Source organism: Simochromis diagramma, unplaced genomic scaffold (assembly GCF_900408965.1).
Source record: "Simochromis diagramma unplaced genomic scaffold, fSimDia1.1 OVJJ01000305.1, whole genome shotgun sequence".
NCBI classification, from domain to species: Eukaryota; Metazoa; Chordata; class Actinopteri; order Cichliformes; family Cichlidae; genus Simochromis; species Simochromis diagramma.
In genome coordinates this window covers 30,777-50,085 of record NW_024387169.1, presented here as the reverse complement: position 1 = coordinate 50,085, position 19,309 = coordinate 30,777, and the positions used below count along the sequence as shown (strand labels likewise).

Sequence of the window (19,309 nt, the reverse complement as noted above, 5' to 3'; positions counted from 1 at the left end):
TGACTAATGTGTAATACATTATTTTTTGAATAACAACCCCAACACTAATCCCCTTTTTCACAGTTTCACTGCTGCTTCCATGAAAATGACTGGTATTTGTGGAAGCCTGCTAGCAATCAAAGCAATCACAAGGAGATTTTCAGTGCAACGTTATATATCTCTTTGCAAACAATGTTATCACCAGCCGGTGCCAGAATACACCCTTTTCCCTAGCAACTGCCAGTTACCAGTGGGCCATTGACTGGTCTCTCCGCCCATTTGAGAGGATGATCTAATATGGATAAAGGTAGCAAAGGTGGGAAGGAAAACTTCCTTTTTAATGTCATTGCCCACTGCTGAGTGTAGAAAAAGGAAAGCATAAGGGATGAAGACAAAGACCATTCGCATGCCATGTGAGAGAAAAGACAAACTTTAATGACATGTAGCAGTGGTATGTAAGTGTCTGGGGAGTTGAAAACAGGTGAGAATAAATGTTAAGAGCGTCATGGGAAGCTCAGCAGAATCCTGAGCCTATAACAGCATAAGACTAATCTCAAAGGCAGACAGAGTTTCTGTCTGCTGAACCCAAACTGGGAGCTAGGTCCACAGGAGACGGGGCTCTGCCTCTCAATCCAGTCTTGGTAACTCTCCGAGCAGTGAGTAAGTCTGCAGTGGAGGATGAAAGTTCTTTATTAAGTTAACATGGTATTTGAGGTGTGTAAGATATCACAGGGTTTGAGTATTTAGGACTTTTATATGTAAGTGAAAGTTTTTAAAATTTAACTCAAGATTTAACAGGGAACCATTGAAGAAACACTGACATACTGGGAATATGTGTTTCCTGTTAATTTCACTACAGTGTTGTGGATTAACATTCCCTTTGTACCTTCTGAAATGCTTGAGAGGGGAAACTCTTGGTACTGTCTTGGAATATTTACAAACATTTAGCAAGGCTACTGGTGTAAGTAAATTTATGCTGGAAATTATTAGAGTTTCAGTAAATGTGGCTCATGCTCACTGGGGAGTTTTTACACAAGGAAAATGGTAAATGGCCTGTATTTGTATAGCGCTTTACTAGTCCCTAAGGACCCCAAAGCGCTTTACACATCCAGTCATCCACCCATTCACACACTGGTGATGGCAAGCTACATTGTAGCCACAGCCACCCTGGGGCGCACTGACAGAGGCGAGGCTGCCGGACACTGGCGCCACCGGGCCCTCTGACCACCACCAGTAGGCAACGGGTGAAGTGTCTTGCTGAAGGACACAACGACCAAGACTGTCCAAGTCGGGGCTCAAACTGGCAACCTTCCAATTACAAGGCGAACTCCCAACTCTTGAGCCACGATCAAGAGTTGAAGTGTGCCACTTCCCAGGATGCTTGATGAGCTAGCCTCTATACCTAGGTGCTTTTCCTCTACTACATACCCTTACAGTTTACAAACACTGAGCTGCAGCTGAATCAATGAATACCTTCCAGATTCTGGTGCCAGAATTTGAATTCATGGTTCATTTGCTAAACTTCTTCTTCTTCGTCTTTTTTCTTTATTTAAATGTATTTACATGAAAATGTTCCAGTGATTTTGAGTGTTTTTGATAATGGCCCTGAATGCTTTCCAAATGATTGAGCCTTATATGTAAAAAGTAACCTGAACCTGAAATGAGGAGTGGACAGTGGGAAAATAAGAAAAAGCCAGATACATATGTGCATAATGCAATTATCAAAAAGAGCTGCATTTGAATGACGATATAAAATCATTTCAACAGTATGTTGATTCCAACCACACTGGTGCTTTATTGCACTGTTGTGTCAGTAATGAGTGATGAATTAATCAATAAAGCATCATGGCCAAATCAAACATTGCACCCTCACATAATCTATATGTGTTTAATGAGCTCAAAGTGCACAAGGAAAAAACATCCTTTATAGCCTTTTCCCTGTTTTTCTGTTAGAACAGTTACTAATTCAGAGCTGCCTTTTACACGCAAGCACATTCTTGTAGTATTTAATTTTCATTGATTATTTATATTCACGTTATATATCTCAGATTGTTCCCTCTACAATAAGTTTCTGTCTTCTCTGTCTGTCTCAGTAAAAAACAAATTGCCAAGTAAATGACAATTAAAAATAGAAATGTCTACTTTTTGAGAAAAGTTATCTTGAAAGCATTTTGCATTTTGGCAATTATCTAACTGACAACTTAGAGCTTAGCAGGAAAAATATACATGGATCTCTTCTTCAGTGCGTGCAGATGAACTGTGCATCAAACGTCCATTCCTTTGCGTTAAGTGTACATCGAAATGTACATCCACTGGAAATAAAGAGAGACAGGTTGTTAGTGCAGTATGTGCAGCCCCTCTACCTATCTCCAAGGACATCCTGGCCTACTCTTCTTGATCATTGGCTGACATGGGAGAGTCTTCAACTGACATAGCTCTCGGACTGCTGAACTATAAAAGCTGGCCAAGATAAAAGGCTCAGTATCTTTCATCCCTCTTTGATGGCTATATTTGTAACTCTCAAAAACTTTAATCATAACAACATTCAAAAAAGCTGCACTTGAGGGATATAAGTGAAATCAGTTGAACTTTTAGCAAATGCCAATCTAAGTTTGCCCTTAACACATTAACAGTTGTTAACTGTCTAACCTTACCAACGTGTTTTAAAATCCCGGACATGCCCTACTTGGTCACAAAGTAGCTCAGTGTATGCACAAGGAGTACGCAACTGTTTCCTTTAGTGTAAAATAATTTATGAATAGTATATAAATTTATTTTCAGTTTTAAAAATAATGTGTTTTTCTTTCCTCTGAACTTCAAAATGAATCAACATGTGTTATAAAATGTACTAATGAGAACAAGCTGGCTTTATTACCTCAGACTCTAGAAGAGTCATGGCTTTTCCATCAGATAACTGTCTGAAGATTTCTGTTGATGAGCAAAAATTAATTGAATTTCTTAAAAGATACGTATAAAATTAATGTCTTCCACAACAAAAAGGTTAAAGTTTTCCATTGTGAGGTTGTATTTTTTGATTGACTTACTTCAGATAAATGGCAAACAGAAATAAACAGATCATAGCTTGTCCCACTTGTCTTCACTTACTGTTCATGCAGTCAAAGCGAAGGATGAGACTGATGAAGCTCTCCAGCGTCATGTGTCCAGAGGAGGCGCCGTAGCGCAGAGCCATCAGATTCAGCATGTCGTCACTCACCCTTATTCCTGACAAGCACATTAAACACACAAATTCACATTAATGACTTACATTGAGACTTCGGTCAGAAACTCTTAGATTCTAACAAAATTAACAAGATGGCGCTGGTGAGGTCGGCTGCCGTCACGACTGCTCCGACCACCTTTTCTTTGTCTTTGTTTTTTAAGTTAGTTTTCAGCGTCTCTAAATCAGCAAAATCATCACCATTGGGTACATTAGGTATGACAGTGACACTCTTGTTTCTATTGGTATACAATGTACTCACAATTCGAAGTTTTTAACTCCGGATCCGAGCTGGCCGAGCGAGCTCTTGAGGGAGAACAAAGGGAAGCGGTGGCCTAGAGGGAAGTGGCGGCCTAGAGGGAAGTGGCGGCCTAGAGGGAAGCGAGCCGGCGTCAGGAACAGGCTGAGAGCTCGTGCACACCGCACACCTCTGCCTAGCATCCTGCTTGCCAACGTCCAGTCACTGGAGAACAAGCTTGATGACCTCAGGGCCAGGATAAAGTTCCAGAGAGACATTCGGGACTGCAATCTCCTCTGCTTCACCGAGACATGGCTGAACCCAGCGGTGCCGGACCACGCCATCCAGCCGGCCGAGTTCTTCTCGGTTCACCGCATGGACAGGACACGGGACTTGGGGAAGTCAAGGGGAGGCGGCGTGTGTTTAATGGTGAACAACAATTGGTGCAACAGTGCGAACGTTGTTCCTCTCACACGCTCCTGCACACCAAATCTGGAATTACTGTCCATCATGTGTCGTCCTTTTTATCTACCTCGAGAATTTACATCGGTCATTATAAGTGCCGTTTATATTCCACCACAAGCGGACACAGTCACCGCCTTATGCGAGCTGCATGAGGCACTCACACAGCACCAGACACAACCCCGGGACGCTGCGCTTATTGTGACAGGGGACTTTAATAGCGCCAACCTCAAACGCGCAGCGCCGAACTTTTATCAACACATCACCTGCCCCACCAGAGGTGAAAGGACACTGGACCACTGCTACACTACGGTCAAGGATGGCTACAAGGCACAATCTCGCCCTCCGTTTGGCAAATCCGATCACGCCGCCATCTTCCTCATGCCAAAATACAAACAAAGACTGAAACAGGAAGTTCCGGTTCAGAGGAAGGTCGCGCGCTGGACGGATCAATCGGTGGCCGCGTTACAGGACGCACTCGACGACGCAGACTGGGACATGTTCAGAAACAGCTCCGATGATGATGTCAACGTGTTTACGGAAGCGGTTGTGGGATTTATCGGGAAACTAGCGGATGATACCGTGGAGACAAAGACTATCACAACGTTTCCCAACCAGAAGCCGTGGGTGGACAAAACCATCCGCGACGCTCTGAGATCCCGCACCGCTGCCTACAACACGGGACTCACGACGGGGGACATGGACCCGTACAAAGCCGCGTCATATAACGTGCGGAAGGCGGTGAAAGAGGCGAAGCAGCGCTACGGGAGGAAACTAGAGTCACAACTCCAACAGAGTGACTCTAGGAGCCTATGGTGGGGACTAAGGACAATAACGGATTATAAAGCACCAACAACCGGTATGACGAACGCGGTCGTGACTCTGGCAGACGAGCTGAACACTTTCTATGCTCGCAGCAGGACCAGATGGTATCCCAGGTCGTATCCTAAGAGACTGCGCATACCAGCTAGCTCCTGTGTTCACTGAGATATTCAACATCTCTTTATCTCAGTAGGTGATCCCCACATTCTTCAAAGAGTCCATCATTGTTCCTGACCCGAAGAAACCCCACCCTGCTTCTCTCAATGACTATCGCCATGTAGCCCTCACCTCAGTAGTGATGAAGTGCTTTGAACGCCTGGTCAGAGACTTCATCATTTCTTCACTACCAGACACACTGGACCCACTACAGTTCGCTTACCGTCCAAATCGTTCCACAGACGATGCCATCTCTCATCTCCTCCACACATCACTTACTCATTTGGACACTAGAAGGGGGAATTATGTTAAAATGCTCTTCATAGACTACAGCTCTGCATTTAACACCATAATTCCCTCCACACACACCACCAAGCTGGAGCATCTGGGACTGAGCTCATCTATGTGTCAGTGGATCTCCAACTTCCTAACTGGCAGACCACAGGCAGTAAGGATGGGCGGACATATCTCAGCCTCCACCACTCTCAGCACTGGAGCCCCCCAGGGGTGTGTTCTGAGCCCCCTGCTGTACTCTCTGTACACATGACTGTGTGGCCACTACCAGCTCCACCACCATCATCAAGTTTGCTGACGACACCGTCGTGGTGGGCCTGATCTCTGATAACAATGAGACGGCCTACCTGAAGGAGATTAGGAATCTGGAGAACTGGTGCCAGAGGAACAACCTCCTTCTAAACATCAGTAAGACAAAGGAGCTGATAGTGGACTTCAGCACTAAGCAGGAGAGGAACTAACAGACCCCCGTCATCAACGAGTGCCCAGTGGAGAGAGTGGACAGCTTCAAATACCTCGGAGTTCACATCACGCAGGACCTGTCATGGTCCTGTCACATCAACACCGTGGTGAAAAAGGCCCGTCAGCGTCTCTACCACCTCAGACTCTTGAGAGACTTCCAACTGCCCTCCAAGGTGCTCAGGAACTTTTACTCGTGCACCATAGAGAGCATCCTGACGGGAAACATCTTAACCTGGTTCGGGAACAGCACCATGCAGGACAGACGAGCTCTACAGAGGGTTGTGCGGTCAGCTGAGCGCACCATCCACTCCGAGCTCCCTGACCTGCACTCAATCTACAGCAGGCGGTGCTGGACCAAGGCCAGGAAGATCGTGAAGGACCTCAGCCATCCCAACAACGGACTGTTCTCTCTGTTGAGGTCAGGAAAGCGATTCCGCTCCCTGAAGACCAACACCGAGAGACTGAGGAGGAGCTTCTTCCCGCAGGTGATACGGTCTCTCAATCACACCACCACACAGTACTGACCCACACATATAGTTCTTACACACACACACTGGACATTCTGGACATTGTTTTCACTTCATCACTTAAATCACTTTAAGCATATTTGCACTGCACAAGACACTTACAAATGTGGATTGCACAACACTGGACATTATATTTCTTTATTTCCAGTTAATACTTGTACAGCTGCTGTTATTGTGTGTATATATATATTTATATTTTTTCGTACATTCTTATATAGTTCTATACTGTGTATTGTGTATTTTGTTGTACAGTTATTTTATTTTTTAACTTTAATTTATATATTTTATCTTATTCTTTCCCAGTTAAATTTACCCTTCATTCTAATTTGTGTTGTACAGTTATTTCATTTTTAACTTTTATTTTTATATGTTATTTTATTCCTTCCTAGTTAAATTTACCCTTTTTAATTTTCATATTTATTTCCTATCTTATTCATAGCCTTTTCTTTTTTTCTTTAGGTCACGAGCAGTTGTCTAAGCATTTCACTGCATATCGTACTGTGTATGACTGTGTACACTGTGTACGTGACAAATAAAATTTGAATTTGAATTTAATTTAGAACTTTTGCATTAATAGTGACGTAGTTCCTGTAGGACAGTGCTTTAACTGAAAAATTACACAGGCGCTTGGTAACCCTGTGTTTATATAGGAAGTAGCGCTGTCAGCGTTAATCTCATTAAAATGATGTTAACGGATTTACGTGGCAAATCTCCGTTAACGAGTTATCACGGATCGCCCCGTGCGTGAGGCTGGATGGTGTCAACATGTTAACGAGCTAACCGCACTAACAACGCCATGTAGCCCCATTTTAATGAGATTGACGCTGGCAGCACTAATAGGAAGATAACCAGAATACAACCAGATGGCCATCGGCTGAGTCGAGTGTCCATTTTCAAAGTAAAGCAAGTTGCTGTCATTAGCAGAGGCTGACTCAGATTGATTGCAACTTGTTGGCAGTTTATCTGCATTTATAAATAACATGGCTGTTATTTGCAAACCTTCACCAATCTGTCAGACAATGATGCAGTCAATCTGAGGTAGACCATAATCCCTTGGAGACAGGTTGCCTTCCGCCAGGTGAAATGAGCAATCTCTTTGCAATTGAAAATGTTTGCCATGAGATTGAAGATGTTGCAAGCTCTGGGCAATCAGTTGGTGATCGCAATTACTTGCATACGACCAGCACAAAGCATCAATTGCCAAGTTTTTTCCCAGTCACAAGAAATAGCAGTCCTATTTTTTGTTGTGGTGTGCCTTAGCCATTTGGGAGTCCAGTGAGAGGATTGCAGGAGAGTGTAGTTTCAGGAACATTAATGAATGAATGAATTCCAAGCAGGCCTACCTGAAACTAAGAATGCATTTCGTAGTTCTCTCAGTGACAGCGTTCCGGTTCTTGAAACATCAGTGCGGAAGAAAATTTCCTAGAAAACAAAAAGAAAAAAGCCACAATTGGAATGTAGCAGAAGTATTATTCATACATAATTAACTATAGAGCAGTGCATGTAGTTCAAAAAATTTTAACTTTTTTCAGCATCAAATATTTAACCTAATTTTCATTGTCTTTACCTTGAATGTAACAACTTTGTTCCACAGACGAAGAAATTCCTCACTGTTGAGTTTTCCTGTAATTGATGTCTGTTTTACCCAACATTAAGGCAACAAAACTATGTGTGCGAGTAAAACATGTACTGGCCAACTGGGTAGCTCCTCTACAAGCCAAGAAGCTGTGCTGACCAGTGTTGGGGAGTAACGGAATACATGTACCGCCGTTACATATTTAAAATACAAAATATGAGTAACTGTATTCCGTTACAGTTACCGTTTATAAAGGTGTTATCAGAATACAGTTACTTTGTCGAAATGAATGGATTACGCGGCGGTATTTTCCTGTTTCATATGTTAGGCTATGCCCTCTTTATTTTTGGTTTCCACGCCGGTGGAAACCCAAACAAAACACGCATTAAGAGGCTCTAATGTCTGTGTCTCAATCTCGCAGTCCATGTCACCTCTACTTGCAACCCGCATAATGACGTGAAGAAATATTTTTAAAAATTATTCACAAAAATGATTTAATATGAAGGCAATAGGGAGAGTGTTACAGTCATCGCCCTAAACAATGTAGCCTCATGGGCAGTGTAGTCCGTGCTGCAGGGAGGATGGACTGCCATACCCATTATGTGTCTGTGAGCGAGGGAGGAAGAAAAAGGAAAAGTACGAGCTGTCACCGAGCAGAAACGGGAGCTGCAAGCATGTAAATATAATAATAACCACTGCAGCCAAGTAGAGTGCCTGACAGCCCAGTTGTAAGTAAGCTATTAAGACTCGACTGTACACTGTGTTTGTTTTCCTCCGAAACAATAAATTCCTTTGGAGCAGTCTTTCAACGCCTCTCTCTGTCTTTCACTAGCAAAGTTGACCCAGACAACAAAGTAAAGCTAGTTTTTAGCTACGAGCCCGCTACGAGCCCGACACGAACCCGACGTATTAGCCAGAGGTCCCTTTATGGTTTTACGCCTTTACGGTTCGGAGCCGCGGACCTGTTTTATATAAGCGCAGAATAGTTTTCTATACGAGATCGCTGCAAAAAGTGCAGCCTTACCTAATGTCCACCTACTGTTACTCATTTTATATTAAGATTTAAACATCTAGTTGATATTAGTATGGTGAATAACCTTCAGTAAAAGTAATAATTCGCACCGCAATAGTACATTCATGTAGTTGTAAAAAGCATGATAATATATTAAGTAATCCAAAGTATTCAGAATACGTTACTCTCATTGAGTAATGTAACGGAATACGTTACAAAATACATTTTGGGGCATGTATTCTGTAATATGTAGTGGAATACATTTTAAAAGTAACCTTCCCAACACTGGTGCTGACCCACTAAAGCGTGAACTCTACAGGACTGCTAACCATATGAAGAAACTCTCATAAAACCTCAAAGTGACAAGGTGAAGACTTTTCTAACTGGCCTTTTTCCAAAAACATGAGATAAAATTAAGACCTTTATTTGGCAAGAACTCTGAGATATCCTTCAATGCTACATCCAGATGAAGAGAATTTGTTGGGACTTCCTCACCTGGATTGTTGACTCTTTAACTCTGTTTAAGATACTTTTTGATATTATTTTAAAATTACTTAGCTTGAGTCACAATGTTGCTGTGATCATTCATGCAAATGTTTGAAAATGTGGAGAACATGTAAATCTATTATTTGCATTGTCTGAGTGACTATGACAAATGTCACATGCACCACAACAGGATACATCCATTAATGCAACCATGCTGCGACAGGCGTCAATACTGAAGCCTCCAGATTTCAGGTCTCCTAAATGAAACAGAAATATATATTTCAGCAATATATAAGTCTTGAGCTCTTAAGCTGTAGTCTCTTGAAGTCCAAACCTTTTAGGATGTTTTCATTTAGAAGCCTCTGAAGCTGCTCAGCATCCACTTCTTCATACTGGAAATGAAAACAGGATTTATCTTATACTTCTGTTTATGAGCCTCGGTCACTTGTTAACGTCCAAATTAAACTGTCCACACACACTAGCAAACACACACTCTGACTAATTTGTGTATTGCTGTAATTTCTCTTTTACAATACAAAATCTTTGCTAGCTTTAGCAAAACTCTAACCCATCAAGCTAAATATTACGAGTTGTAATCCAGTTGTATTTCAAGTTGCCCAGAAATAATTATGTTAGATGGAAAAGGTGGATACATATTTTGATGATTAGCACTGAAGTAATGCATGGCTATTAGTTCAGCATGTGGGTGCAATTCTAGGGCCACTGTTATTCACAGTTCTCATAAGTAAGTGAGGTACACATTGATTTTTGTTTTGTCTGGAAACATCTAAGTGCTTTCAAAAAAGATTTGAACTCAGATTAAAACCCTTTTTTTTTCTTTTAAAAAAATGTTTCCAATAAAGCTGGCTAACATTACTTAGCCAGTTAAATATTGCTACTTTTCATAGGACACCAAATTAGAAAAAGTTTGTCTATAAGTACCTTAGTTTTATTACTATGGACACTGAACTTGTCTTAAAGAAGATGTTATTGCATATTCTTTTTTTTTTCTTTTTTTTTTTTTACTATTTTATAGTGCTCTAGACTGTATATCTAGAGATAAAATGTGTAATTTAGAGCTATACAATGCTAATATTTAAACAGTCTTTTTCCATTTTCATATTTTATTTCTGTCTTATTTATATCAACTTAGTTCTTCAGTAAGTTAAGCTTTCTTCACCCTACTGACCCAATAATGATGTGTCATACAAGATATGCATATTTTGATCCTAGCTTAAATTGCTACTAAATAACCAACAGTGAGAAGACAACTAAACCACAAGTGCATCTTTAAAGTAGCCAAAAAATTAATCAGGATGATTAAGCTTTCACTTTAAAATTTCTCACTTTTATACACAACTGATGTTCTGTTGTGGATTTTTTTAGTTGAGAACAAATATAACGAAATGCATTTAAACTTTCGTGTTAGCACGTTTTATGTTCATTGTATACAGAAGTCAAACAGTTTCATTTTGTGCACTGAAGTATAATAGTTAGTCAAACCTCTCACAGATAAGTTTTAGATAAGGATGAAAAAAATCTTATCAAACAAACAAAAGTTTCCACTGTGTGATAAAACTCAGTCTATATAAGAGAAATAGTAAACTCAACAGTGTCAAGTATGCTCGTGAGAAAATAACAGGAAGTTACCTTGTCAGAGTGTTTATGGAAAAACTCTCTCCTTTGTTCATCATCTTGTTGATTTTTTACCTTGACCTGAAACAGAGAAATTAAATTCTGTGTTAAATAAAAAGCTATTTACATATCATTTAGCATATAACACAACCGCAACCAGACGTGATTTATTGTTGAACACCCACCTTCTCATCAAGCTCATGTTTGTGATCACCAGAATTATCACTGCAGAGAAAGAAAAAAATCACAATTTATTTGTTCTTGTCTGTTTTGCATATATCTCATGCAGATTGTTCCAATTTAGCAATGTTGTGTTTGCACAAACAATGAGCGTGCATACTAGCAGTTGGTCTCTGATTTTGCGTGGATGGTCAGGATAAAGGAGGCTGTCTCGTTGGGATTGAAGGTGGATGGCACAATCAAGTATTCCCCATGCTTTAACATAAAGAACTCCATCACCTCACGGGCATTCAGGTAGGTTTTAGTTTGGGCAACAGGTGCCTGGGATTTGAAGAACTCCTCTGTAAACTTCCCTCTCTGTGTCTTATACTGAAATAGCAGGTAGATATGTCAGTTATCTTACACCATTTAAAGTGGGACTGCTGTATCTGTAAATGGGAACTGGATACAAGCTGTTTCTTACTTTTTCAGTCACCTTGAAGGAAATCAGTGCAAGTTGGTTCATGTTCGGAATAAGAAATATGCTCAGTTAGTGTCAGAATACAACCCTAATGAAATCTGTATGCATCTTTTACTAATGATTATATGCTCTTCAAAGATGATGACAACTGAGCCAAAGGTTTAATCATTGAAGGAATAGCAGTGTAGCCTTCAAGTTGAGGTCATCCTTATCACCATCCTGATGTGCAATACCTTTGCAACTTGGAAACGATTCTAAACATAAAAGTGTCATGACATTTCCATATTAGGCAGCAAAGAGTAATGTTTACCTCAAATATGAAAAACCCAATGTGGAGGTTTTGCGCCAGGTGTCTGTTCCTTTTTTCGGGCTTTTGCATGAGAGACACCATTATGTTTTTATCGCCGTCTTTCTCTGAGTATCCACCGCAAATTTTGAAACGACACTGTGGATTAGTCCAGAAACTGTCTAAAAAGCAAATAAAAAACATGGTTTATTTGCTGGACACAGAAAATGAAAGTTCAAAAATGAACCTGAAAGTAAGGCTGGTTAAATAGTCCAGGTCATGTGGGTGAAAGGTTCACTGAACTTTTGTTTGAAAATGACAAAGTCATGCAATTAAATGAGCTATATAGATAATATACTGTGGAAAAGACTTTACAACTCTGTTTATGGGTCTGTATTGTTATGGATGTCCAACTTATTCTTTCCATTCACAAGAAAAAACTATGTTACCATATTTGGGCTTTTAATATTGTAACATATTTTTTACTACTGGTTACAGAATTTTAATACCTACAATACTTGGGGAAAAAATAGCTGAAATTTGCATGCACATTTTTTTTAGTTTACCATAACAGAGTTATGGTAAACTAAAAAAAATTAAGCAATGACCTTAATACTAACTACACTAACTAAAGAACTTGTTGCCCTATTGGACCCATTGTTAATTTTAGGGTCCGCATCAAGACTAAAAGAATAATCTTATTTAATAATTGCTGAAATAAATTCCTACATAGCACCTATGAACTTCAGGACTCTTTTATCTCTTTTAATTGTCTATTTCATCAAATATAATAAGATAGATAAAGAAACCGAGGTTCATAAAAATCTTAAATGTGAATCTGTTAAATATTAAAATCACACAAACACTACATGTATGTGTTCGTGCTTTACCAATTTGTGCTTATTTCGGTACATTCTTTCTAATATACACTCTCGGTCAAAAGTTTTAGAACATCCCAATTTTCCCAATTATTTATTGCAATTCAAGTCATTCAAGTCCAGTGAATAGCTTGAAATGGTACAAAGGTAAGTGAACTGCCGGAGGTAAAAAAAAAAAAAAAATTAAATCAGTTTTTTTTTTAAATGGCGTGGTTACCCAAATTAATGTACATTTTTGGAATTATACACAAAGGCCTTTTTCATGGAACACAAAATGGGTTAGCAATTAAAAGCTGTGCTGGGACAATGGAGGTTGATCAAGCTTTGAAAACTTCAATTACTGATTCCTACATGTATTCCAACTTTTCTGGATTCCTTCCAACCCCCTCTGTCTGCATAAAAGCAGTATGAAACACACTGTGGTACCATACCCTTGTGATCAGTTGAACAGTACTGTACTGCAGAAAGCACTGTGTTGCTACAAAAATGGCCAGAAAAATGCAATTAACAATGGAAGCGAGACAGACCATCATAACGCTTAAAAATGTATCCTGAAAAATTGATTCTGTTCATCTGGACGAAGCGTTTTCAGTCGGAGAAACATTTCATGACAGTGAGTACTGTTTCCTTCCCCATCAAAAGGCACTCAGAAACTGGGGCAAACTCTGACAGGAAGAGGTCTGGCAGACCCAAAGCCACAAATAACTCAGAGGACACGTTTCTGAGAAACTACGCGGCTCACAGGACAACAGCTTCAAGCACAGTTTAATAGTGGTCATAGTAAGCAAGTCTCAGTTTCAACTGTGAAGAGAAGACTTCGAGCTGCAGGTTTGACAGGACAATGCTAAGACATCAGAATAAGACAAAGAGGCTTGCCTGGGCCATGAAACATCGCCACTGGACTACTGAAGACTGGAAGAAGGTATTGTGGACTGATGAATCAAAATTTGAACTCTTCGGTTCACCATGCAGGATCTTTGTACTCAAGTAGGGGAAGAATGGTTCCACAGTGTGTGGCATCAATTGTCAAACATGGAAGAGGAAGTGTGATGGTCTCAGGCTGTTTTGCTGGATCCAGGGTGGGTGACTTGTACATAGTGAGAGGCACCCTAAACCAAAACAGCTACCAAAGCAATCTGCAGCGCCATGCAATACCCTCTAGTATGCACCTAGTTGTTCAGGTGTTCATCCTACAGCAAGATAAAGAACCAAAACATAAATCCAAGCTATGCCACAACTACCTCAGGAAAAAAAGAACAAGATAAGCTTGAAAACATGGAGTGTCCAGCACAGTCTCCAGAATTAAATCCCATCGAGCTGGTTTGGGATGAACTGGACAGAAGAGTGAAAGCAAAGCAACCTACAAGTGCCACACATTTATGGGAACTTCTGCAACAGATATGGGAAGAACTTTCAGAATAATATTTGATTTCTATTGTAGAAAGAATGACACAGGTGTGTCCAGCTGTTCTATGGTAAATGGTTATTGGACTGATTCTTATATAGAGCTTTTCTACTCTCCTGGAGCACTCAAAGCGCTTTGTATCTGCCAACGGTGGCTACTTTGAAGAGTTAAAGTTGATAGTACATTTTGGTCTCTAAAGTGATTCCATGATTTATTTTTTAACTCCAACTGCTTATTTGTACAATGTTTTCATTTCAGAGTGCATAATTTTCAGAGTGCATATTATGCATAATAATGCATAATTTTCACAAAAAATAAATAAAATTGGGGTGTTCTAAAACTTTTAACTGATACTGTATGTATTTAATGTTTCAACGCATTTGCAATGAGATTTAATACCTCTGTAATTAAGGCAACCTCCAGCAGTGGTTCCTGCAACCCATCGGCCCTCATACACGGAGGTCTTCCACTGACTAGAGTCACTTTCATTAAAGAAGTCAGGAGACAGCCCGCAGATGTCAATATCTGTGTAGAACTTACAGAAATCTTCAAAGGTCATCCTGTAAAAATCAGATGAATTTTGAGATTACTTGTTTTACATCTGGATGGGATGTTAGGGCACAATGCAAAAAGTGTTTGTATTTTGTGTTTGTTTTTTTGTTTTTTAATTTCACAAGTTTTCTTACCAAAACTCTCCATCATCAGCCACTGAAAGGCACATTTCACGGTCTTCAGGACTCACAGTTTGCCACAGAGGAGACCTCAAAGAAAATTTGTCATTTTATTTAGACAAAGAGACAGCTTTTCAAAATTCTTTTGAATATTCAAAGGGAGTTCAGAAAAGCTCTCCTGCATGTGTCCACAGCCATACTTGAAATATAATCTTTACACTAGATAGAAGGCTACCACATTTGACATTGATTTGCTTTCCATCTTTTAAGTTGAGAGCCATGAGTGTGAGTCTGACTTACCGATCACTCCAGTCTCCTTTCCACTCTCCTTTACCCCAGGGATTCCACAAACGCACAAGGTATACGATTTTTCCTCGACTCATCATCTGACCGCAAACCACCATTTTTTTTTTTTTGTTAATTTTAAGTATCATTTGATTTTTTTTTTTTTTCTATTTCCAGTACAAATCTTTACCTCTTTGATACCTGTCACAGTGTATGCATGGCCTGCAACCAGTCCATTTGGTAATATTTCGTTACCAGATGTCTCCTACAAGACAAAAGCATTTGCCACTAGTGAAGTAGAATATTATACATTAAGAACATCAACTTCTATTGATGATGATGAAGCCAATAAATCATTTTACGTGTGCAAGTGACTGGGAAATTGTTTGCTTGTGGCTAAATTTGACACTACTACTCAGATGTTTTTCAAAATGTTAATTCTTTGCAGAGTTAAATATATACTAAATGTCAGACTGGCATGAGTACGCACAATAACTGAACAACAGCAGCTTTGGTGTCTAAAAACAGGACCCATTCATTTATATCAAACTGGCTCATGTAAGCAAACGTTTTCCAGCATTTGAGTCTTGATTGTCTGTCTATAGCACACACAGAGCCATCCCTGCCTTGTCAATGAACTTTATCCTTGGGTAATGTCAAGACCATGTTATAAGTGTTACAAACAATTGTTTTATAGCGGCATTTATAAAGTGACTGTAATAAAAGCTTATAACCATGACTAAGGTCTTTTTAGCTGCTTTGGCAGATGTTTAAACCTCTGTCTCTGGGTAGATTCTGACAAAATGATACCAAAACTGCTCTGGATACAGTTATAAAACTTTATAGGTGTTTAGTGAGATCAAAATGAAAGTATAAAAATAAGTCCTGTATGAGTGAGTATAGGGCAGCAGAAGTATCAGGGACATTAAACCAATGCTGGTGCTTCTGTGTGGTGTAGTTCTACTTACCCTGGGAGGTGTACCACAGCCCATCAGTGTGTTTGATTTGCCAGCTCTGCAGATCAGCCCCCACAGGCTTGGACTCGGTTGTGACAGCTCGATGTTAATGTGGACGCCACCGGTGAAGTCCATCATAGCCTCTGAAGGAGTTCCAGCAATCATGTCGGAGTAGGAGCCACAAACCCTGACAGGATAATATTGTTTTTTTAATATTTAGAGAAATCACACCTTCAACTCTCATTATGTCTAAGATTAAGATTGCATACTTGGCATAGGCTTTCTCCAGGAGAGCAGGCCAGAACTCATTTTGGTTTTTGGAATGAACAAAGATTAGTCTGCCATTGATTGTTGGTAGTTTGTCATCAATGACCACATCCTCCCACTGCCCAAATCTCCAGAACTGGGGGAAAAAAAGAATCTAGCATGTCACTCTTGATTTATTATTTTTAAAAAAAATGTCTTGTAGCGTGTTGGCGCTCAACCTCGGTCTGTAAAAGTGATGATAGATGAAAAGATGATTCGGGCCAGGAATTTTGTTCCCTTTTAGGCCAATCTGATATTTAGGAAAATACATATCCAGCAATTTATTTCCTCTCCTGTGACCCTAAAAGTTGCAGGATTCTGCATTTACATTACACACAGTTTAGTTTCAACATGAAAATGTGTTAAAATAAAATATAAGCAGTAAAAAAAATTTAAAACCCATAGCACATGCTTGTTAGCTAGTTTATTCTGCTGTGGTTAAAATACAAACAAAAAGGAACATCTCAAAAATAAATAAATAAATCACTAAGTATTTTTGACAGGTGTATTTTTATTTAACACAAGTACTGATCAATAAAACTAATTTGTGTTGTTACATGTTGGTATTTACCCTGAAGTGAAAAATCCCACAGTAGTTCTCATCAAATCTTTGTTCAACTGGGACAATTTCTGCAAAAATGGATTTCTGGAACGTCAGCGCTCCGATTGACGCAAGAAACCAGCAGTTTCCTGTTCAAAAATATTCTCAGGGTTACCACAGGAAATCAGGTGAGGAGAACAATAAATATATTCATGAAGACATTTCCCTACCTAGTTTCCCTTGACCAAAATCAAACCTGGAGACTCCGTCAAGTACTAACACTGGAAAACGAACAATTTCCTGAAAAAGGGAGAGTGCTGATCAGGAAGTAAAGTTCTGGAAGTCTTAAAGGAAAGGATGCACATTTCTTTTAGTGTATCCTTCACAAAAATGTGCATTTATTCATCCACACTGAAATAATCTTTCAATTATTTTAAGAGTCACAATAGCATGTTGAAGACTGTTGTTTCGTTGAACCAAACAAAAAAGCATACCTGAAATCTGTTTTTAGAAAGTATAAGAGAAGGTATTACTTGTACTTAAAGCTGCAGTGTATCAAATATCTGTGTCGAGCTCTGACAAACTAAACCAGAAACCTGACTGTGCTGTTTTTGAACCGTGGAATAAGAAATTCTTCGTGTAGTGAGAATCAGTCTAAATGCAGGTAAAGTACTAAAACTGAATTGCTCTTTTTATAATCAGCTGAGCAGTTTAGCTTTACAAAATTACCTAATATTAACATTTCAGACGCAACACTCACTGCTGGTCGCCGCCACTCCACACAGGCCAGTTCAGAAGGGCTCAGTATGCCATGGCGTAGTATCTCTTGACCAATGGACCTTCTGTCAGGTAGAAATGTCTCATCAATGAAGCTTACTCCTCTTGTGAGGCAGTACTGTTTCAACTGCTCGTAGTCTTGGCCCAAGAACTTCTGGGGCTTGGTGAATTTTCCGAAACCGTCCTTCTTGTAGCGGGCCTCTATGATGTTCAAGCATACACCGGGAGGAGGCATCACTGCAGTTTTTGAACTGTTTACAAGGATTTTGCATTAAAAATCCAGAAAATATAAGAGATTAAAGAACGCAGCATTACCTATTTAAGGTTGGGTATAGATCAAGGGTGTGGGAATGGCATTTCAAAATGGGAAGTCATGACAAAAATGATCACATACATATTTTAAATAAATATAATGAGCTACAGTATGATGGAAAAAGATAATTCCATTATGGTGCATAAAATCATATTTGCAGCTCGCTGATAAAGAGCAAAAATGAGTTCAAACTTCAGATAGTTCATGTGAAATTATTGCAAATTGCGGTTCGCCCAACTATTATGAAACATAGTTTACAACAAGATTATTATTAACATTATAATACTAATAATAATTAGGCATTTTTGAGAACTTTTTTTGTCAGGAAAACAAGATTAAAGGCTTTTATATTAATTATTATGTTATATTGTTCCAAACATTAAAAATATATGTAAAATGTAAAGGTTTTCATTATGTTGGACCTTATTTGCACCCTGAATGGAAAAATTTAAAAGTATACCTTTATCATTCATTCTTTTTCAGGGACTTCTCTTTTGTTAGTGTCTAAAAATGTAAACAAATTCTGCTATAAACACTTTTTTTATGATAGTCTTAAAAATATAATATCTTCATGCATAAACAATACCTTGTAAGGTCAACTGCACCAGTAATAACATTTGAACTTACAAAGCCCATAGTTTGCATTCACAGCAGCAGGAAGGACCACACTGATACAAATGCAAATTAAGGATCATCTGGTTTAAAGTTTTAAAAGCAGGTCTTACCTCACTTACTCAAAAGTGAAAAGCTGTGCAGAAAAAGGTGTAGTTGCGTCGCGGTGAACCGGTGGGTGAGAACCAAGTAGCTTCGACTGTGCATTTAAGCACCTGAGGCTGTGCACGCCGTCCTTATGTTTCTAACACAGATATGAAAATCACCTTTGAACAAACCACGCCTGTGCTGACCTGTAGCTCATAGTAATCTACTTCCTGCAAGCTACTGTATGACCAACAGAGAGAGGGCCTAGAGAGAGTTTCACTTCATTCAAGTGACCCTCCACTAGCCCATATTATTTATGTGTATCACAGTCTTATACGTTTATGTGTTTATGGTATCCACTTTCATGTTTAGAGAACAGCAGTTGCTGTTAATGGTTAGCCTGTCAGCAGTAATATTGAAAGTACTCACTGCTTGCAGTAGAGTAGAATAGAATAGAATAGAGTGCCCTTATTGTCACTAGACAGATGTACAATGAGATACAGAGCATCTCCTGCTCACTATGGCTGTGCTTCTTGTTGGCTTCCAGTGTTTGCAGTCCTCACAGTATGACTGAAATCTGTTTTTTATATCTTTGTGTGAACCTCAAAAGTTTTATAGTTGATAAATAACTGTTGCCATAAAAAAAATCAACATTAGTCACCATTTTGAGATGAAGATCTCAGCAG

At 39.5% G+C, this 19,309-nt stretch overlaps 1 protein-coding gene across 1 annotated transcript; it reads right to left on the bottom strand.

Annotated features, from left to right (window-relative positions):
- Positions 1-1,891: 1,891 nt before the first annotated feature.
- Positions 1,892-18,800, bottom strand: LOC120744571 (calpain-9-like). Its single transcript, XM_040049063.1, has 22 exons — positions 18,650-18,800; positions 17,595-17,862; positions 17,065-17,134; positions 16,865-16,983; positions 16,257-16,390; positions 16,000-16,174; positions 15,222-15,296; positions 15,047-15,132; positions 14,762-14,836; positions 14,475-14,635; positions 11,817-11,974; positions 11,510-11,521; positions 11,207-11,415; positions 11,052-11,091; positions 10,882-10,947; positions 9,566-9,623; positions 9,427-9,488; positions 7,725-7,793; positions 7,501-7,579; positions 3,085-3,201; positions 2,855-2,907; positions 1,892-2,291 (listed from the first exon to the last, which is right to left on the bottom strand). The coding sequence occupies exons 2-22, from the start codon at positions 17,844-17,846 to the stop codon at positions 2,265-2,267; spliced, it is 2,097 nt and encodes a 698-aa protein (XP_039904997.1). The 5' UTR covers positions 17,847-17,862; positions 18,650-18,800; the 3' UTR covers positions 1,892-2,264.
- Positions 18,801-19,309: the final 509 nt, after the last annotated feature.

Excerpts from the sequence above, each read along its gene's own strand:
- LOC120744571 (XM_040049063.1), bottom strand. The coding sequence starts at position 17,846 with ATGCCTCCTCCCGGTGTATGCTTGAACATCATAGAGGCCCGCTACAAG. Across the intron at positions 14,636-14,761 it reads GCTGATGATGGAGAGTTTTG|GATGACCTTTGAAGATTTCT; the intron begins GTAAGAAAACTT and ends TGATTTTTACAG. Across the intron at positions 7,794-9,426 it reads GCATGGTTGCATTAATGGAT|ACATCAATTACAGGAAAACT; the intron begins GTATCCTGTTGT and ends TGGGTAAAACAG.